Source organism: Salmo trutta, chromosome 35 (assembly GCF_901001165.1).
Source record: "Salmo trutta chromosome 35, fSalTru1.1, whole genome shotgun sequence".
NCBI classification, from domain to species: Eukaryota; Metazoa; Chordata; class Actinopteri; order Salmoniformes; family Salmonidae; genus Salmo; species Salmo trutta.
In genome coordinates this window covers 38,463,315-38,486,887 of record NC_042991.1, presented here as the reverse complement: position 1 = coordinate 38,486,887, position 23,573 = coordinate 38,463,315, and the positions used below count along the sequence as shown (strand labels likewise).

General features: G+C 43.5%; 1 protein-coding gene across 2 annotated transcripts in view; it reads right to left on the bottom strand.

The window, feature by feature from the left end:
- Positions 1-5,299: 5,299 nt before the first annotated feature.
- LOC115175174 (sorting nexin-17) overlaps positions 5,300-23,573 on the bottom strand; it is a 67,959-nt gene continuing 49,685 nt past the window's right edge. For both annotated transcript variants that reach the window (XM_029734405.1, XM_029734406.1), the window contains 7 exons: positions 23,219-23,311; positions 19,973-20,176; positions 9,042-9,221; positions 8,842-8,919; positions 8,526-8,600; positions 7,805-7,846; positions 5,300-6,794 (listed from right to left, as the gene is read on the bottom strand). In XM_029734405.1, coding sequence (XP_029590265.1) covers positions 6,690-6,794; positions 7,805-7,846; positions 8,526-8,600; positions 8,842-8,919; positions 9,042-9,221; positions 19,973-20,176; positions 23,219-23,311 — 777 coding nt within the window. In that variant the 3' untranslated portion in view covers positions 5,300-6,689. The remainder of the gene's footprint in view (positions 6,795-7,804; positions 7,847-8,525; positions 8,601-8,841; positions 8,920-9,041; positions 9,222-19,972; positions 20,177-23,218; positions 23,312-23,573) is intronic.

Below are 23,573 nucleotides of genomic sequence, written 5' to 3'. Positions count from 1 at the left end.
ACATTCTATAGCAGCCATGTTAGAACCCCATTAACATGACACTACAACATTCTATAACAGCCATGTTAGAACCCCCTTACATGACACTACAACATTCTATAACAGCCATGTTAGAACCCCATTAACATGACACTACAACATTCTATAACAGCCATGTTAGAACCCCATTAACACTACAACATTCTATAGCAGCCATGTTAGAACCCCATTAACATGACACTACAACATTCTATAGCAGCCATGTTAGAACCCCATTAACATGACACTGCCATGTTAGAACCCCATTAACATGACACTACAACATTCTATAAATGCCATGTTAGAACCCCATTAACATGACACTACAACATTCTATAACAGCCATGTTAGAACCCCATTAACATGACACTACAACATTCTATAACAGCCATGTTAGAACCCCATTAACACTACAACATTCTATAGCAGCCATGTTAGAACCCCATTAACATGACACTACAACATTCTATAGCAGCCATGTTAGAACCCCATTAACATGACACTGCCATGTTAGAACCCCATTAACATGACACTACAACATTCTATAACAGCCATGTTAGAACCCCATGAACATGACACTACAACATTCTATAACAGCCATGTTAGAACCCCACTAACACTACAACATTCTATAACAGCCATGTTAGAACCCCATTAACATGACACTACAACATTCTATAACAGCCATGTTAGAACCCCATTAACACTACAACATTCTATAGCAGCCATGTTAGAACCCCATTAACATGACACTACAACATTCTATAGCAGCCATGTTAGAACCCCATTAACATGACACTGCCATGTTAGAACCCCATTAACATGACACTACAACATTCTATAACAGCCATGTTAGAACCCCATGAACATGACACTACAACATTCTATAACAGCCATGTTAGAACCCCACTAACACTACAACATTCTATAACAGCCATGTTAGAACCCCATTAACATGACACTACAACATTCTATAACAGCCATGTTAGAACCCCATTAACACTACAACATTCTATAACAGCCATGTTAGAACCCCATTAACACTACAACATTCTATAACAGCCATGTTAGAACCCCATTAACACTACAACATTCTATAACAGCCATGTTAGAACCCCATTAACATGACACTACAACATTCTATAGCAGCCATGTTAGAACCCCATTAACATGACACTGCCATGTTAGAACCCCATTAACATGACACTACAACATTCTATAACAGCCATGTTAGAACACCATTAACATGACACTACAACATTCTATAACAGCCATGTTAGAACCCCATTAACATGACACTACAACATTCTATAACAGCCATGTTAGAACCCCATTAACATGACACTACAACATTCTATAACAGCCATGTTAGAACCCCATTAACATGACACTACAACATTCTATAGCAGCCATGTTAGAACCCCATTAACATGACACTACAACATTCTATAGCAGCCATGTTAGAACCCCATTAACACTACAACATTCTATAACAGCCATGTTAGAACCCCATTAACACTACAACATTCTATAACAGCCATGTTAGAACCCCATTAACACTACAACATTCTATAACAGCCATGTTAGAACCCCATTAACACTACAACATTCTATAACAGCCATGTTAGAACCCCATTAACACTACAACATTCTATAACAGCCATGTTAGAACCCCATTAACACTACAACATTCTATAACAGCCATGTTAGAACCCCATTAACATGACACTACAACATTCTATAGCAGCCATGTTAGAACCCCATTAACATGACACTACAACATTCTATAGCAGCCATGTTAGAACCCCATTAACACTACAACATTCTATAGCAACCATGTTAGAACCCCATTAACATGACACTACAACATTCTATAACAGCCATGTTAGATTAACATGACACTACAACATTCTATAGCAGCCATGTTAGAACCCCATTAACATGACACTACAACATTCTATAACAGCCATGTTAGAACCCCATTAACATGACACTACAACATTCTGTAACAGCCATGTTAGAACCCCATTAACACTACAACATTCTATAGCAGCCATGTTAGAACCCCATTAACATGACACTACAACATTCTATAACAGCCATGTTAGAACCCCATTAACACTACATTCTATAACAGCCATGTTAGAACCCCATTAACACTACAACATTCTATAACAGCCATGTTAGAACCCCATTAACATGACACTACAACATTCTATAACAGCCATGTTAGAACACCATTAACATGACACTACAACATTCTATAACAGCCATGTTAGAACCCCATTAACACTACAACATTCTATAGCAGCCATGTTAGAACTCATTAACATGACACTACAACATTCTATAACAGCCATGTTAGAACCCCATTAACATGACACTACAACATTCTATAGCAGCCATGTTAGAACCCCATTAACATGACACTACAACATTCTATAGCAGCCATGTTAGAACCCCATTAACACTACAACATTCTATAGCAGCCATGTTAGAACCCCATTAACATGACACTACAACATTCTATAACAGCCATGTTAGAACCCCATTAACATGACACTACAACATTCTGTAACAGCCATGTTAGAACCCCATTAACACTACAACATTCTATAGCAGCCATGTTAGAACCCCATTAACATGACACTACAACATTCTATAACAGCCATGTTAGAACCCCATTAACACTACAACATTCTATAACAGCCATGTTAGAACCCCATTAACACTACAACATTCTATAACAGCCATGTTAGAACCCCATTAACACTACAACATTCTATAGCAGCCATGTTAGAACCCCATTAACATGACACTACAACATTCTATAACAGCCATGTTAGAACACCATTAACATGACACTACAACATTCTATAACAGCCATGTTAGAACCCCATTAACACTACAACATTCTATAGCAGCCATGTTAGAACTCATTAACATGACACTACAACATTCTATAACAGCCATGTTAGAACCCCATTAACATGACACTACAACATTCTATAGCAGCCATGTTAGAACCCCATTAACATGACACTGCCATGTTAGAACCCCATTAACATGACACTACAACATTCTATAACAGCCATGTTAGAACACCATTAACATGACACTACAACATTCTATAACAGCCATGTTAGAACCCCATTAACATGACACTACAACATTCTATAACAGCCATGTTAGAACCCCATTAACATGACACTACAACATTCTATAACAGCCATGTTAGAACCCCATTAACACTACAACATTCTATAGCAGCCATGTTAGAACTCATTAACATGACACTACAACATTCTATAGCAGCCATGTTAGAACCCCATTAACATGACACTGCCATGTTAGAACCCCATTAACATGACACTACAACATTCTATAACAGCCATGTTAGAACACCATTAACATGACACTACAACATTCTATAACAGCCATGTTAGAACCCCATTAACATGACACTACAACATTCTATAACAGCCATGTTAGAACCCCATTAACATGACACTACAACATTCTATAACAGCCATGTTAAAACCCCATTAACACTACAACATTCTATAGCAGCCATGTTAGAACCCCATTAACATGACACTACAACATTCTATAGCAGCCATGTTAGAACCCCATTAACATGACACTACAACATTCTATAACAGCCATGTTAGAACCCCATTAACATGACACTACAACATTCTATAACAGCCATGTTAGAACCCCATTAACACTACAACATTCTATAACAGCCATGTTAGAACCCCCTTAACATGACACTACAACATTCTATAACAGCCATGTTAGAACCCCATTAACACTACAACATTCTATAACAGCCATGTTAGAACCCCATTAACACTACAACATTCTATAACAGCCATGTTAGAACCCCATTAACACTACAACATTCTATAGCAGCCATGTTAGAACCCCATTAACATGACACTACAACATTCTATAACAGCCATGTTAGAACACCATTAACATGACACTACAACATTCTATAACAGCCATGTTAGAACCCCATTAACACTACAACATTCTATAGCAGCCATGTTAGAACTCATTAACATGACACTACAACATTCTATAACAGCCATGTTAGAACCCCATTAACATGACACTACAACATTCTATAGCAGCCACGTTAGAACCCCATTAACATGACACTATAACATTCTATAACAGCCATGTTAGAACCCCATTAACACTACAACATTCTATAGCAGCCATGTTAGAACCCCATTAACATGACACTACAACATTCTATAACAGCCATGTTAGAACCCCATTAACATGACACTACAACATTCTATAACAGCCATGTTAGAACCCCATTAACATGACACTACAACATTCTATAACAGCCATGTTAGAACCCCATTAACGTTACATGGGGAATATTTAAACAATGCTATGTACCTGAATGTCTAGAATCAGAACAATATAAAACATAATATTTGGCCTAAGTCTCTAAATATATGGCTCTGTAATAAACTATGGATGATACAGTTATTATTAGTAAATGTTCACAATGATTTCTTATACAAAGTGACTTCATACCATGTTTTTTTTTTTTTTTAAATGTTTATTTTGTGCAAAATGCTTTAGTAAACTATAATTTTGGCTTTTATGAGACAACAAATAATAATTGGCTGAAACAAAAAAGGGAACGTTTCCAAGGGAGTTTCACAACCCCCTTGGAAATATTCTATGGTCGAGTCCCAAAAGGCACCCTATTCCCTATACCGCTGGGCAAAAGTAGTGCACTATATAGGGAGTAGGGTGCCTTTTGAGACTAAGCCCCATGACGTTTTTTTCGTGCTCCACGTTACTTAATAAATATCCGTCGTCCATCTGTATTGCCACATTCAAGTGCTAGTCAGAACAAGGAAACTCTGAAATGTCCGACTTGCTAACTGGTTGAACGCAGCTGGTGTATAACCACAACCAAGTCAGTCAGTTCAGAGTTTCCTAATTCCCACTAGTACGCGAACGCGGCATAATACTGTGCAAAATGATTGGTTCGGGAAGTGCAAGCTAAGGCTGATACATGGTTGGTAAGTTGACCAATGGCAACCCAACACTGGATTTTGGTGGACTAGAGGCAACAGGCAAAATTAAGGCGTTAAATTATAAATCTTACAGGAAATGAGCATTGTAGTCAACAACCTATGTAGTCTAACATTCCCACTAATGTTCACTACAACAGCATTGGTGTGAGTAATAGGGGAGAAAAATAACACAAATATACCCTTCAAAATACGTTCCTGAAAAACACTTTTTTTTGGCAAATTTGAACAGTTATATTGTGTGTGTGAGTAATAACTCCAAATGAATAACACAACTTATTTCCCACACTTCTAAAGAGCTACGGCTCATTTCATGAATCCCTGTGTTAAAGCCTTTCTGCCTGACTTCTGTCTCGTCTTGGTTTGTCAAAAGGAAGAAGACCCCATCTGAAGAAGACACAGCTCTGAGTGAGATCTGAAACCCTTTTTTACAAAATCAGTTCTGGTTCGTACCTTGGTGGATTTCTGATGTGACAGAATAAACACACTAAAAGAAAACACAAAAATTACACACTTAGAATGACACTGTGATGAAGACGAGGCTCCTTTTAGAACTACGGAATGTCCTAATTTTTTACAGAAGAACGTAAATCTATGAAGACTGCTACATAGTCTAGAAGCTCAAAACATCCATTGTCCACTCATGGATAATTATGCTTTTATAATAATTATGCTTATTATAATTATAAATATTATTATAATAAACACGTTCAAAAATGACATTTGCAATGTCCTCGTTTAAACCACTTTCACCTTATTAAGACTGCAGTTTGAGATTTTTTTTCCCCCTCTAAATATTATTGACATTTATTAAGAACATAGGAGAAACAATGAGTTGATTGATGAACAAGAGGACGGGCAGTGAAAATCATTAGATTTGTCTGTGAAAACCATTAGTACAGGCAAGTCTGATTAGATTTAGCCAAAGTCAGTTATTTCTTACGGAGCATGGCTCGTGTCTGTGTTTGCACTTCTACAATGCAGAAGACCACTCGTCTGAACCTCAATCCTTTAACAATTAAAATACCTATTTTACCAGAAAGAAATAATATGAATTATAGTACAGAGTCATAGGTTCTCTTAAAGGGGTACACACACAAATTAACCTTCATGAGTAAAGAACTATGAAAAACAGTTCAAATTAACCCTATTTAAAATCTATAAAACACATTTGTCACAGAAAATAGATGATTTGCAGTACGTTTCAGATCAGATGCAGGTCATTACCACTAAAACAAATCAATAGGGATATTTTAGGTGTGCCAAATATATATATATAGAGATTTTTTTTAAATCTCCCATTAAAGTGAGCCACGGTTCAAATAAAGTTTGGGAAAACACTGAGATAGGCAGTTTTGGCTGTGTCCCCAAATGGCCAACAGGACTCTGCTCAAAAGTACCACATACTGTGTAAGTAAACAGAGTGTCATTTGGGATGCAGCCTTTTATGACGAGGATGAAAGGAGAACATATGGTTAGTAGCAGACACTCAGGAAGGGGCTACAACCAGAAATCATTTCGGCCTGGCTCAGCTCGGCTTGGAATCTTTGCGGGTCGCGTTAGTCAGGGGGGAGGAGGAGGGGAGGGGGGGGTTGAATATTACAGGTCATCGTCCCCGATCCCCTCAAAGGCGTAGTTGCCATGGAAATCGTTGCCGCCGCCGACGTCGCTGGTCCCTCTGAGTGACACAGAGCTCAGCTTGGTCTGAGAGGAGATGTGGAGAGAGAGAGAGAGAAGACACCTAAAGCAGACTTTATACATATCCTCTGATTCACTGTTAATGACGATTCTGATTCACTGTTAATGACGATTCTGATTCACTGTTAATGACGATTCACCGTTAATGACGATTCTGATTCACTGTTAATGACGATTCACCGTTAATGACGATTCTGATTCACTGTTAATGACGATTCACTGTTAATGACGATTCTGATTCACTGTTAATGACGATTCATTGTTAATGACGATTCTGATTCACTGTTAATGACGATTCTGATTCATTGTTAAATGACGATTCTGATTCATTGTTAAATGACGATTCTGATTCATTGTTAAATGACGATTCTGATTCACTGTAAATGACGATTCTGATTCATTGTTAAATGACGATTCTGATTCATTGTTAAATGACGATTCTGATTCACTGTTAAATGACGATTCTGATTCACTGTTAAATGACGATTCTGATTCACTGTTAATGACGATTCTGATTCACTGTTAATGACGATTCTGATTCACTGTTAATGACGATTCTGATTCATTGTTAAATGACGATTCTGATTCACTGTTAATGACGATTCTGATTCATTGTTAAATGACGATTCTGATTCATTGTTAAATGACGATTCTGATTCATTGTTAAATGACGATTCTGATTCACTGTAAATGACGATTCTGATTCATTGTTAAATGACGATTCTGATTCATTGTTAAATGACGATTCTGATTCATTGTTAAATGACGATTCTGATTCACTGTAAATGACGATTCTGATTCATTGTTAAATGACGATTCTGATTCATTGTTAAATGACGATTCTGATTCATTGTTAAATGACGATTCTGAGACGATTCTGATTCATTGTTAATGACGATTCTGATTCATTGTTAATGACGATTCTGATTCATTGTTAAATGACGATTCTATATGTGATTTTTGGACTCAACATTGAACCCACGGCTTTTGGAGATCAAAGCAGAAGCGTTACTCACTGAGAGTTTGATAATCTGTTCTCGGTCTGGATCAGGAGAGTCCTGCAGAGGACAAGACGGAAAAACAATGTCAAACATCTCAAAACGTATTTTATTTTAACAGGGAAGACATAATGCACCCTGTATACACACACACACACCATAAATATACACATAATACCCAAACCTTTCCTATCTATATATTTATCTATAGATATAGGTTATTTGTGATGTTTTATTTCTGCTTCCCGTGACTGTGTTTTTGTATTTTTACACACACACACACACACACACACACACACACACACACACACACACACACACACACACACACACACACAAAATGGTCATCTATATAGATAGATACCTACATTAAAATATAAAAACAGTCGTCACTGGAAGCACAAATCACCCAGAAAAACAGTTTACATTCCTCCACAAATAAGTCCCCAATCAATACTCTAAACTGTCTGAGTGACACCAGGATATCAAGATGAAATGTATTGGTGAATGTTCCAATACGGAACATTAAAACTAAAAACACCCGATCCTTCCACTTCAAACAGCCAACTGTTAGCCTGGGTTCCAGTCTGTTTAGCTATAATTCCACTTCTTGTCAAGCCAAATGTTTGGTATGACACGGAGTACAAGGAGTGGAATGTTAGCACAAAACAGGTTCCGGATTTCAAGCTAACAAAATGCCTATTTTCTGATGGAAGCCCAGTGCAGTTCCGTGTCTCACCAGTAGAGGGGGGGATTTCACAGCTTGCTGACTTTCAGACCGGTGGAGGGAGCCGTTGGGACGTTTCCGCAGCATCTGCCAGAGATAACACACACACACAGGAAAATGACACACACACACGCACCCACACACACACACACAGGAAAATGACACAGACAGACAGACAGACAGACAGGACAGAGACACACACACACACACAGACACACACACACACACAGACACACAGACACACACACAGACACACACACAGACACACACACACACACACACACACACACACACAGAGACAGACACACAGAGAGACAGACACACAGACCTTCTTGATGCTGCCTCCTGACTTCTTGACCATCAGCTCATCAACCATCGACTGTAGACAGATGCTCATCATGATTGCCTGAAGACACAAACCAGGGCTTTAGATACAAGACACACAAAAACAGTAACTCTAGAGAGACACTGGAGGTCACAAACTCTCCGTGACCCCCCCCCCCCCCAGACTGACCCCTGACCCCTGACCTGTGGGCTGGTGATGGTGACCCACTGGAGACGGTCTTTGCTCATCAGATACTCGAAGGCCAGCTCCAACTTCACCTCACACTGGGCTGAGGAGCAGGGGGAGGTGGAGGCTGTTCCGTTGGCTACCGGGACCTGCTGTAGAGGGGGGAGGGAGGCTGTTCCGTTGGCTACTGGGACCTGCTGTAGAGGGGGGAGGGAGGTGGTTACTATGGCTACTGGGCCCTGCTGTAGAGGGGGGAGGGAGGCTGTTCCGTTGGCTACTGGGACCTGCTGTAGAGGGGGGGGGGTTACTATGGCTGGCATCATCATCATCATCATTATTATTATCGTCTCCTGCATCTTCCACTCCCTGCTCCCACACAGTCATCATCATCTTTCCAACTCCTCATAGATTGATTCAGTCATCCCTACTGCTTATACGCTCAACGTGACATCAGGCAGTCTGTAGACATGTTGTAACCCGTATCCTCCAAAGCCCCTTTCGTTACCAACCCCTCGTCAGCAGGGCGTTATTACCAACCCCTCGTCAGCAGGGCGTTATTACCAACCCCTCGTCAGCAGGGTGTTATTACCAACCCCTCGTTAGCAGGATGTTATTACCAACCCCTCGTCAGCAGGGCGTTATTACCAACCCCTCGTCAGCAGGGCGTTATTACCAACCCCTCGTCAGCAGGGCGTTATTACCAACCCCTCGTCAGCAGGGCATTATTACCAACCCCTCGTCAGCAGGGCATTATTACCAACCCCTCGTTAGCAGGATGTTATTACCAACCCCTCGTTAGCAGGGTGTAATTACCAACCCCTCGTCAGCAGGGCGTTATTACCAACCCCTCGTTAGCAGGATGTTATTACCAACCCCTCGTTAGCAGGATGTTATTACCAACCCCTCGTTAGCAGGTTGTTCTGCCCAGCCTCCCTTGAGGCTGACACAGGGTCTGTCTGTACAGTGCCTCTCCAAGGGTCCTCTAGTCTGCTGTTGGTCAGTTGGGACAGCAATTATTATTTATTTTTAATTATTAGATTTTTAAAAAATTATTATTTGATGAGACATTGAATTTGCCCTTACTGCTATTAGCCTATGGAAACCCATTGAATAACATATTCATATATGGCAAAACAGATATGTACAAGTATGTTTTGAAGTGTCTGTCCTACACAGATCTCTGGATTTTTAATAATACTTTCTTTTTACCCCATATTTAAGTCCTTTTTGTTGTTGTTGTCACTAAAGTACTTCCATATATACGTAAGGCTTGTGGGCGTTCCAGAGGAAAACAACTTGTTTATGTGCAGCTCAAACCGGTTGGCTGTTACAGACAGAAGTTGACAGATCGGCGGTTCCAACTTCAAAACAAGTCCCGTGATGCTTGTGGGTTTCATGAGCAAAATAACGGAGAACACCATCGTGTTTCTGAGAGCCTCGTCTTTCCACAGAGGGGTGGTTATTGGGATGTGGATCATTTCAAGGCCATTCGATACCGATCTCGATAACATAGGCTCCGATACGACACAGGGATTGATTCGGGTGCGATATGATTTTTTTCTTTAACATTTTCCATTCTACAATTAAACTCTACTGCTGACTGAGCTTGACTTCTGTGTGTTGTGTAGATTATATATATATCATGTCTATGGTCCCCTGTGGCTCAGTTGGTAGAGCATGGTGTTTGCAACGCCAGGGTTGTGGGTTCAATTCCCACGGGGGACCAGTATGGGAGAAATATATATATTTTTTATAAATGTATGAAATGTATGCACTCACTACTGTAAGTCGCTCTGGATAGGAGCGTCTGCTAAATGACTTAAATGTAAAATGTATGTAGGCTGACAACTCTACTGCTGACTGAGCTGCCTTCTGTGTGGTGTGTAGATTATATATATATATACTGCTCAAAAAAATAAAGGGAACACTTAAACAACACATCCTAGATCTGAATGAAATAAATAATCTTATTAAATACTTTTTTCTTTACATAGTTGAATGTGCTGACAACAAAATCACACAAAAATAATCAATGGAAATCCAATTTATCAACCCATGGAGGTCTGGATTTGGAGTCACACTCAAAATTAAAGTGGAAAACGACACTACAGGCTGATCCAACTTTGATGTAATGTCCTTAAAACAAGTCAAAATGAGGCTCAGTAGTGTGTGTGGCCTCCACGTGCCTGTATGACCTCCCTACAATGCCTGGGCATGCTCCTGATGAGGTGGCGGATGGTCTCCTGAGGGATCTCCTCCCAGACCTGGACTAAAGCATCCGCCAACTCCTGGACAGTCTGTGGTGCAACGTGGCGTTGGTGGATGAAGCGAGACATGATGTCCCAGATGTGCTCAATTGGATTCAGGTCTGGGGAATGGGCGGGCCAGTCCATAGCATCAATGCCTTCCTCTTGCAGGAACTGCTGACACACTCCAGCCACATGAGGTCTAGCATTGTCTTGCATTAGGAGGAACCCAGGGCCAACCGCACCAGCATATGGTCTCACAAGGGGTCTGAGGATCTCATCTCGGTACCTAATGGCAGTCAGGCTACCTCTGGCGAGCACATGGAGGGCTGTGCGGCCCCCCAAAGAAATGCCACCCCACACCATGAATGACCCACCGCCAAACCGGTCATGCTGGAGGATGTTGCAGGCAGCAGAACGTTCTCCACGGCGTCTCCAGACTCTGTCACGTCTGTCACATGTGCTCAGTGTGAACCTGCTTTCATCTGTGAAGAGCACAGGGCGCCAGTGGCGAATTTGCCAATCTTGGTGTTCTCTGGCAAATGCCAAATGTCCTGCACGGTGTTGGGCTGTAAGCACAACCCCCACCTGTGGACGTCGGGCCCTCATACCACCCTCATGGAGTCTGTTTCTGACCGTTTGAGCAGACACATGCACATTTGTGGCCTGCTGGAGGTCATTTTGCAGGGCTCTGGCAGTGCTTCTCCTGCTCCTCCTTGCACAAAGGCGGAGGTAGCGCTCCTGCTGCTGGGTTGTTGCCCTCCTACAGCCTCCTCCACGTCTCCTGATGTACTGGCCTGTCTCCTGGTAGTGCCTCCATGCTCTGGACACTATGCTGACAGACACAGCAAACCTTCTTGCCACAGCTCGCATTGATGTGCCATCCTGGATGAGCTGCACTACCTGAGCCACTTGTGTGGGTTGTAGACTCCGTCTCATGCTACCACTAGAGTGAAAGCACCGCCAGCATTCAAAAGTGACCAAAACATCAGCCAGGAAGCATAGGAACTGAGAAGTTGTCTGTGGTCCCCACCTGCAGAACCACTCCTTTATTGGGGGTGTCTTGCTAATTGCCTATAATTTCCACCTGTTGTCTATTCCATTTGCACAACAGCATGTGAAATTTATTGTCAATCAGTGTTGCTTCCTAAGTGGACAGTTTGATTTCACAGAAGTGTGATTGACTTGGAGTTACATTGTGTTGTTTAAGTGTTCCCTTTATTTTTTTGAGCAGTATATATATATATATGTCGTGACGTTGTATTAGTCAATGTGACGACTGCTGCTCATCGAATGATTAACGGTTTATAATTGCGTGATTAAATGAATTAAGCAATGAATCAAGCAATTATTAACTCATTAACCTGGGGCACCATGGGAACATTGTTTTGATTGAGTTTCTATTTCCCAAATTAACTCAAAGGATATCAGAATATCGATTTTACAACAGTCGCTAAATTAATCAATTTCCTCTACAGTCTCATAATCTGAACGTCGTACAATCCGGGAATCTGCACGGACCCGGGCTTTACCACTGAATTTACCACACCAATCTTAGTTGATTATTTATTTACTAGCAAGCTAAAATGATGATAAAAATACACATACACAAAACACAGTCTAGCTATTGATTAGGACTTAGTACAACGGGCCAACACACTATGGCGCTTGTTACCCAAAATGGGGATTTTAAAGAGAGAGAAAGAAAGGAAGTACACGAGAGAAATATACATTTGGGTTCATTTGTCAGCCATGCTTATTTAACTAGCCTCGCCCCGAACTGCCGCTCTTATGGGTCAGAATATAATGATGTAATTACGTGTTGGAGGTCTCAGGTGGGAAGCTCCGCGTGGGTCGTTTAGGCTTCTAAATGACGCACTTCTCCGGCGCAACTCTCTGGTTGTCCTCACGATGTCAGTGTCCTTCTTGGCTAAATGGTCTGATCCCTCGCCCTTGATCTGAAAGGGGTCTTCTGAGGACAGACAGCTCTGTAGCTCAGAGCTCACAGCTTCGGCTCGAATGGTGTCGATACCACGATTCAATGGAGAGTGGAGGCTGGGTGGTTCGGCTTGAATTCACCCGCTTAGACACAGCTACTCGTCCGTAACTCGTGTAGAAAAATATTTCTTTGTCTTCAACCTTGTGTTTCGTTTTGGGGTTCGTCGACTTTGTTAGACCTTAGCTGCAGCTTGGGTCAATAGTCTCCTATGTTAATTCTTCACTCTCCTGTCTTATACCCTCGGGTCAGAAGTGGGTGTAACCGCCTTTAGGGCAATTCTCTGGGCGGACCAAGTAAAGGGTGCAAGGCTTTGGCTCTAGAAAATATCCAATTTTAGACACTAACTTCACATTTCATCTTTACCAAAACATTCTGTTTGATTTGGATATTTTCTACACAACGTACAATGTATAAACATCAGGCATATACTGGGAAAACTCTTAAAGGTACAATGTTTTCATAATAACGTCATCTCTTAACCTTTAAAAACAATACAAAAGTTACATACATTTTAATATTCCACCTCTCGTCATGACCACCATTGTGGCTGACGGAAACCATTGTTCCAAAGTCCCTTTATTGCATGTTTAATGTTCTGAGGCCAGTTCTCCATTGTTAGGACAAAGGAATTTCTCTGTGGCCTAAGTTTTATTATGGGCGTGAGGTGTCATAAAACCCCCACATCTTCAGACCCCTAGATCTCTCCTCCTCTGTTGGGGGTTTGGGAGATAATCTGTAGGGTGGTGGTCTCCTGTACCCTGACCTGATCAGGACAGTCATGACATATATATATGGTGTATGTAGGCTGAAACTCTACTGCTCTATGTCCTCTACTTACTTCAGTCAGATGGCCATCGTTGAAGACAAAGTCTTAGTCGTAGGTGCCAGGCGCACCGGTTTGTGTCAAGAAATGCAACGCTGTTGGATTTTTCACACTCAACAGTTTCCCGTGTGTATCAAGAATGGTCCACCACCCAAAGGACATCCAGCCAACTTGACACAACTGTGGGAAGCATTGGAGTCAACATGGGCCAGCATCCCCTGTGGAATTCTTCTGAGGACTTGTAGAGTCCATGCCCCAATGAATTGAGACTGTTCTGAGGGCAAAACGGGGTGCAATTCAATATTAGGACGGTGTTCCTAATGGTTTGTCTACTCAGTGTATAGCAGAACTTTGGATTTCACCCCCTTTTCATAATCAAATGGTTTAGACTGTTTGGAAGTTGACGGACTCGGAGTAGAGATCTTTTCACGGGTCCAAAAAGTTAGACCCGAACGGACCCAGGAACAATCAGACCTGGCCCAAATTGACCCAATAATGTTGTCGAAAAATGGGGAACCGGACCCAAACGGACTCGAGAACAATCGAACCCGGGGGGAACTCCACCTAGACCCATCCCGTAACCGGTCCAGACCAGACTGAATCTGAGTGACAGAAAAAAGGGTTTTAATCAGCTAGGTTTTGCTTCTGGTTAACGAATAGGTCTTTACATGTTTGCTAGGTCTTCTATAAATAAATAAATAAATTCACCTCATTAGCGTAAAATAAATATGCTATAGGCTATGCAGAGCCATGGTCACTCGGGCCTATCAGCTCCAGTTCCATAGACTAGAGACCCGATGACAATGAAACAGGACCCGACCCGGATCGGAGGGACAAGTTAGTATTTCAGACCCGAAACCCAAATCAGGCCCGGGTCAGGTCTCGTTAAGTCCTCCAACTCTGAGTGAGCGTCTCTTCTTCTCCCATTCAGTCTCTTTATTGTTAGCTTATTTTATTTTTTAACTAGGCAAGTTTTTGATTTAACTAGGCAAGTCAGTTAAGAACAAATTCTTATTTACAATGACGGCCTACCAGAAGGCAAAAGGCCTCCTGCGGGGACGGAGGCCTGGGATATAAAAAAAATTAAATAATAACATACAATATAAATATAGGACAAAACACACATCACAACACCTAAGACAACAACATAGCAAAGCAGCAACACATTTTTACAAACATTTGAATGCTGAAAGTGACCTGCAGATGTACCAGATCAGGAATAGGCCTACCTCTCATTAGACACAGTGTGCAGTTTGACTAGGCTACTGATAATGTCTGATGTTCCTCGGCATTCAAAATGACTTGTAGATCAATGACTGGCACAACAATAACATACTTAGTTTCCACACTGAAGGAGACGACACAGTGGCCACAAAAGAAAAAGGTATTTTCGGAAGGTAGAAAGTAATTTGAGCAAAAACATTTTAGAGAACCGGCTATTAGTAACTTTTGAATCGATTATCTGACCGATGCATGTTACATTTGGATTGGTTTGGTGTCCTGTTGGAATCGAGGACCGATGCATATCGGGTGAAATCGTTACATTCCTTGTGGGCATATTATTTTCTAGCCCAAACCGTTCAGACGGTACTGAAGTTTTTGTGAGAAGACCAATGTTCAGGATGTCTCCTGGTCTGACAAACACAACTGTAGCTCTGCAACTTTCCACAACTGATGCGGAAGGCTGGCGGATGCGGTGAATTGAGATGCAGCTCAAAGCAAAATAAAAACAGATCTCTCTAGCTTAAAGCTGAAATGTCACTTTTCTGGGACGACCCAACAAAAATTCACCTAGAAATATATGTTATGGATCTGTCATTATTTTTGAAAGAATGTCTAAAAAGCGGTATATCTGTTATATGAGGGCTACTTCTATGCTTCCCATTCTTAAATTTCGTTTTTTTGCGTCTTTTACTTTCGGTTTTGTTCACCAGGTTCAAATAGCTGAAAATACTGTATTTTCAGTTATGGAAAATATATTTCACAGCGGTTTAGAAGGTACAATGATTCTCCACACTACACTTGCATATTTTGTCACAAACCAAAATTAGGTGAACTAGTAGGATTTCAGCAACCATAAAATGGCGGAAGGATATCTGCATAGTGGTCCAGTTAGCCGCTGGGTTTAGTAGTGGTCCAGTTAGCCGCTGGGTTTAGCAGTGGTCCAGTTAGCCGCTGGGTTTAGCAGTGGTCCAGTTAGCCGCTGGGTTTAGCAGTGGTCCAGTTAGCCGCTGGGTTTAGTAGTGGTCCAGTTAGCCGCTGGGTTTAGTAGTGGTCCAGTTAGCCGCTGGGTTTAGTAGTGGTTCAGTTAGCCGCTGGGTTTAGTGGTCCAGTAAGCTACTGGGTTTAGCAGTGGTTCAGTTAGCCGCTGGGTTTAGCAGTGGTCCAGTTAGCCGCTGGGTTTAGTAGTGGTCCAGTTAGCCGCTGGGTTTAGTAGTGGTCCAGTTAGCCGCTGGGTTTAGTAGTGGTTCAGTTAGCCGCTGGGTTTAGTGGTCCAGTAAGCTACTGGGTTTAGCAGTGGTTCAGTTAGCCGCTGGGTTTAGCAGTGGTCCAGTTAGCCGCTGGGTTTAGCAGTGGTTCAGTTAGCCGCTGGGTTTAGCAGTGGTCCAGTTAGCCGCTGGGTTTAGCAGTGGTCCAGTTAGCCGCTGGGTTTAGCAGTGGTCCAGTTAGCCGCTGGGTTTAGCAGTGGTCCAGTTAGCCGCTGGGTTTAGCAGTGGTCCAGTTAGCCGCTGGGTTTAGCAGTGGTCCAGTTAGCCGCTGGGTTTAGCAGTGGTCCAGTTAGCCGCTGGGTTTAGTAGTGGTCCAGTTAGCCGCTGGGTTTAGTAGTGGTCCAGTTAGCCGCTGGGTTTAGTAGTGGTCCAGTTAGCCGCTGGGTTTAGCAGTGGTCCAGTTAGCCGCTGGGTTTAGCAGTGGTCCAGTTAGCCGCTGGGTTTAGCAGTGGTCCAGTTAGCCGCTGGGTTTAGTAGTGGTCCAGTTAGCCGCTGGGTTTAGCAGTGGTCCAGTTAGCTACTGGGTTTAGTGGTCCAGTTAGCCACTGGGTTTAGCAATGGTCCAGTTAGCCGCTGGGTTTAGTAGTGGTCCAGTTAGCCGCTGGGTTTAGTAGTGTTCCAGTTAGCCGCTGGGTTTAGTAGTGGTCCAGTTAGCCGCTGGGTTTAGCAGTGGTCCAGTTAGCCGCTGGGTTTAGCAGTGGTCCAGTTAGCCGCTGGGTTTAGCAGTGTTCCAGTTAGCCGCTGGGTTTAGTAGTGTTCCAGTTAGCCGCTGGGTTTAGTAGTGGTCCAGTTAGCCGCTGGGTTTAGCAGTGGTCCAGTTAGCCGCTGGGTTTAGCAGTGGTCCAGTTAGCCGCTGGGTTTAGCAGTGTTCCAGTTAGCCGCTGGGTTTAGTAGTGTTCCAGTTAGCCGCTGGGTTTAGTAGTGGTCCAGTTAGCCGCTGGGTTTAGCAGTGGTCCAGTTAGCCGCTGGGTTTAGCAGTGGTCCAGTTAGCCGCTGGGTTTAGCAGTGTTCCAGTTAGCTACTGGTCCATTTACAGGCCTTTGATGGTTAGTTTCAGTCCCAGCTGTCTCTTAGAGGTGCTGTGTTGTACCAAAGACAGAACTGAACAATGTTCCCTGTTAGCATCTGGATGCTACTGCTGCTACAGTTCACCTCTTTAATAGGTCTGTTGTAATACATTGATATGGATTAAAAAAGAAACCCCTGCTATAGTCAGATGAACTCATTATGTTATCAATCTCTATCCCTTCAAGAGAAGTCTACATTTATAGAGGTGTGTGGAGAAGATTGACAGTTAAAACTGCAGTGGTATTTTATGTCCTTCCCTGCACTGTACCCTATTAGCTACAGCCGTGTGTATATATATATATATATATATTACAGTAAAGGATTGGGCTCTCTGAGAGGAGGCAGTGGGTCGATAAAGAGATAACACATAGGTGGGAATCTGTGTGTGAGTCAGGGCTACGTATTAGGGTAAGTGGTCTGATGAAAACAATGATGGTGTAGTGCTCAGCAGTTTACCCAGAGGAGAGGAGAATAGAGGAGAGGAGAACAGAGGAGAGGAGAATAGAGGAGAGGAGAACAGAGGAGAATAGAGGAGAGGAGAACAGAGGAGAGGTGGAGAAAAGAGTGTCTGGCAGGGAATAAAGACTTTTACCTGGAACACAGAGTAGGGAGAGAGGTGGGAGAACCACACTTGTGTTAATGAGAGAGGAAGGAGGAGAGGGAAGAAAGAAGGAGAGGTCCTGCTCACGCCAAGCGTAGAATACAATAACTTCATATTTCCAAGAGAACTTGGGTGGGACACCAGCAGAAGAAGTGACCCGCCAGGACTTCTCCAGGTAAAAGTTGCCCCCCCAAGCACAGATATAGATTTACATTACATTTACATTTTAGTTATTTAGCAGACGCTCTTATCCAGAGCGACTTATAGCATCATCTAACCTTCCTTATATCCTAACCTTAACCACTATGGTAAGGGGGATGCAAAACTAACCATAGATCATCACCATAGTAACCATAGATCAGTGTCTCCTCTAGGAGCACCATCACTATAGTAACCATAGATCAGTGTCTCCTCTAGGAGCACCATCACTATAGTAACCATAGATCAGTGTCTCCTCTAGGAGCACCATCACTATAGTAACCATAGATCAGTGTCTCCTCTAGGGGCACCATCACTATAGTAACCATAGATCAGTGTCTCCTCTAGGGGCACCATCACCATAGTAACCATAGATCAGTGTCTCCTCTAGGAGCACCATCACTATAGTAACCATAGATCAGTGTCTCCTCTAGGGGCACCATCACTATAGTAACCATAGATCAGTGTCTCCTCTAGGAGCACCATCACTATAGTAACCATAGATCAGTGTCTCCTCTAGGGGCACCATCACTATAGTAACCATAGATCAGTGTCTCCTCTAGGAGCACCATCACTATAGTAACCATAGATCAGTGTCTCCTCTAGGGGCACCATCACTATAGTAACCATAGATCAGTGTCTCCTCTAGGGGCACCATCACTATAGTAACCATAGATCAGTGTCTCCTCTAGGGGCACCATCGCTATAGTAACCATAGATCAGTGTCTCCTCTAGGGGCACCATCACCATAGTAACCATAGATCAGTGTCTCCTCTAGGGGCACCATCACTATAGTAACCATAGATCAGTGTCTCCTCTAGGGGCACCATCACTATAGTAACCATAGATCAGTGTCTCCTCTAGGAGCACCATCACTATAGTAACCATAGATCAGTGTCTCCTCTAGGGGCACCATCACTATAGTAACCATAGATCAGTGTCTCCTCTAGGGGCACCATCACCATAGTAACTATAGATCAGTGTCTCCTCTAGGGGCACCATCACCATAGTAACCATAGATCAGTGTCTCCTCTAGGGGCACCATCACTATAGTAACCATAGATCAGTGTCTCCTCTAGGGGCACCATCACTATAGTAACCATAGATCAGTGTCTCCTCTAGGGGCACCATCACTATAGTAACCATAGATCAGTGTCTCCTCTAGGGGCACCATCACTATAGTAACCATAGATCAGTGTCTCCTCTAGGAGCACCATCACTATAGTAACCATAGATCAGTGTCTCCTCTAGGGGCACCTTCACTATAGTAACCATAGATCAGTGTCTCCTCTAGGGGCACCATCACTATAGTAACCATAGATCAGTGTCTCCTCTAGGAGCACCATCACTATAGTAACCATAGATCAGTGTCTCCTCTAGGGGCACCATCACTATAGTAACCATAGATCAGTGTCTCCTCTAGGAGAACCATCACTATAGTAACCATAGATCAGTGTCTCCTCTAGGAGCACCATCACTCTAGAGAAGAATAGAATAACTTTATGTTGGGGGGGGGTTACTTACAGAAGACGTGACCCGCCAGCACCGCATGCGAGTGACCTTGAAGCTCCCCTCTTTCATCTGTTCATTGGGCAGCTTGACCTGGAAGTTGAGTTCGTTGTTCCCAGCGGAGACGATCGCGTGACAGCCTTTCTCCGGGAAGTCTGTCACACATGGGTCAAATTGGATGTAGCCAAAGTACTTCAGCGTCTGGCATAGCCTAATGAACTGGAGAGAGACGTAGAGAACATGAAGCACTGGAAAATCATTTGATATATATATATATATAGATATATACACACACATACACACACACACACACACACACACACACACATACATACATACTGCTAAAAAAAATAAAGGGAACACCTTAACAACACATCATAGATCTGAATTAAATAAATAATCTTATTAAATACTTTTTTCTTTACATAGTTGAATGTGCTGACAACAAAATCACAAAAATAATCAATGGAAATCCAATTTATCAACCCATGGAGGTCTGGATTTGGAATCACACTCAAAATTAAAGTGGAAAACCACACTACATGCTGATCCAACTTTGATGTAATGTCCTTAAAACAAGTCAAAATGAGGCTCAGTAGTGTGTGTGGCCTCCACGTGCCTGTTTGACCTCCCTACAACGCCTGGGCATGCTCCTGATGAGGTGGCGGATGGTCTCCTGAGGGATCTCCTCCCAGACCTGGACTAAAGCATCCGCCAACTCCTGGACAGTCTGTGGTGCAACGTGGCGTTGGTGGATGGAGCGAGACATGTAGCTCAGTTGGTAGAGCATGGTGTTTGCAACACCAGGGTTGTGGGTTCGATTCCCACGGGGGGCCAGCACAGAAAAAAAATTAAAAAAAATGAAATGTATGCATTCACTACTGTAAGTTGCTCTGGATAAGAGCGTCTGCTAAATGACTAAAATGTAAATGTAATGTCCCAGATGTGCTCAATTGGATTCAGGTCTGGGGAACGGGAGGGCCAGTCCATAGCATCAATGCCTTCCTCTTGCAGGAACTGCTGACACACTCCAGCCACATGAGGTCTAGCATTGTCTTGCATTAGGAGGAACCCAGGGCCAACCGCACCAGCATATGGTCTCACAAGGGGTCTGAGGATCTCATCTCGGTACCTAATGGCAGTCAGGCTACCTCTGGCGAGCACATGGAGGGCTGTGCGGCCCCCCCAAAGAAATGCCACCCCACACCATGACTGACCCACCGCCAAACCGGTCATGCTGGAGGATGTCGCAGGCAGCAGAACGTTCTCCACGGCATCTCCAGACTCTGTCACGTGCTCAGTGTGAACCTGCTTTCATCTGTGAAGAGCACAGGGCGCCAGTGGTGAATTTGCCAATCTTGGTGTTCTCTGGCAAATGCCAAACGTCCTGCACGGTGTTGGGCTGTAAGCACAACCCTCACCTGTGGACGTCGGGCCCTCATTCCACCCTCATGGAGTCTGTTTCTGACCGTTTGAGCAGACACATGCACATTTGTGGCCTGCTGGAGGTCATTTTGCAGGGCTCTGGCAGTGCTCCTCCTGCTCCTCCTTGCACAAAGGCGGAGGTAGCGGTCCTGCTGCTGGGTTGTTGCCCTCCTACGGCCTCCTCCACGGCTCCTGATGTACTGGCCTGTCTCCTGGTAGCGCCTCCATGCTCTGGACACTACGCTGACAGACACAGCAAACCTTCTTGCCACAGCTCGCATTGATGTGCCATCCTGGATGAGCTGCACAACCTGAGCCACTTGTGTGGGTTGTAGACTCCGTCTCATGCTACCACTAGAGTGAAAGCACTGCCAGCATTCAAAAGTGACCAAAACATCAGCCAGGAAGCATAGGAACTGAGAAGTGGTCTGTGGTCCCCACCTGCAGAACCACTCCTTTATTGGGGGTGTCTTGCTAATTGCCTATAATTTCCACCTGTTGTCTATTCCATTTGCACAACAGCATGTGAAATTTATTGTCAATCAGTGTTGCTTCCTAAGTGGACAGTTTGATTTCACAGAAGTGTGATTGACTTGGAGTTACATTGTGTTGTTTAAGTGTTCCCTTTATTTTTTTGAGCAGTATATATATATATACATACACACACACACACACACACACACACACATACATATATATATATATATATATATACACACATATATATACACACACACATATATATATATACACACACACACACACATATATATATACACACATATATATACACACATATATATACACACACATATATATACACACAGCAGTATGTGGACAACCCTCCAAATTAGTGGATTCAGCTATTTCAGCCACACCTGTTGCTGACAGTCAGTCTGTCCTCGGTTGCAACACTCACTACCGAGTTCCAAACTGCCTCTGGAAGCAACGTCAGCACAAGAACTGTTCGCCGGGAGCTTCATGAAATGGGTTTCCGTGGCCGAGCAGCCGTACACAAGCCTAAGATCACCATGCGCAATGGCAAGCGTCGGCTGGAGTGGTGTAAAGCTCACCGCCATTGGACTCAGTGGAAACGCCAGGAGAATGCATGGTGCCAACTGTAAAGTTTGGTGGAGGAGGAATAATGGTCTGGGGCTGTTTTTCATGGTTCGGGCCTCTTAGTTCCAGTGAAGGGAAATCTTAATACTACAGCATACAATGACATTCTAGAAGATTCTGTACTTCCAACTTTGTGGCAACAGTTTGGGGAAGGCCCTTTCCTGTTTCAGCAGGACAATGCCCCCGTGACATGACAAAGAGTACAAGGTGTGGAATGTTAGCATCTTCTCCACTAGATAGCTGGCGGACGGACACCGTTACAGCTGGCGGACACACACCGTTACAGCTGGCCGGGCGGACACAGGTAACAGCTGGCCGGGCGGACACAGGTAACAGCTGGCCGGGCGGACACCGTTAACAGCTGGCCGGGCGGACACAGGTAACAGCTGGCCGGGCGGACACAGGTAACAGCTGGCCGGGCGGACACCGTTACAGCTGGCCGGGCGGACACCGTTACAGCTGGCCGGGCGGACACAGGTAACAGCTGGCCGGGCGGACACAGGTAACAGCTGGCCGGGCGGACACAGGTAACAGCTGGCCGGGCGGACACAGGTAACAGCTGGCCGGCCGGACACCACCGTTACAGCTGGCCGGCCGGACACCACCGTTACAGCTGGCCGGCCGGACACCACCGTTACAGCTGGCGGCCGGACACCACCGTTACAGCTGGCGGACACAGTGTTGCGTTAAAAGGATCAGGACGATGGGCTATCTTACTTCTTTCTTGGAGCCTTTTTCCTGCAGTGATTTGAGCTGTCTGTGCTGGTCCTTGTTAACGAGTATCCAGCCTCTCTCTATGTCAGACACCGTCTAGGGAGAGAAGAGAGACAAGGAATCATCTTTCTGCTCTAAACCATTCTTGGAGAGGCTTTACATAGAATTCAAATGTGTTTCTCAGGTTTTAAGTCCAAAACAAACTATTCCACTGTTGTTTTGTTCAAGTAGAATTAAACACACACATACACACAAGTCAAATGACACACACACACAAGTTGCACAAAATGGCAAGCGCACACACAGAGTTGATTCTCTTTCCAAGAAAAGATTGCATTCTTTGGCCCGTAACATTAGC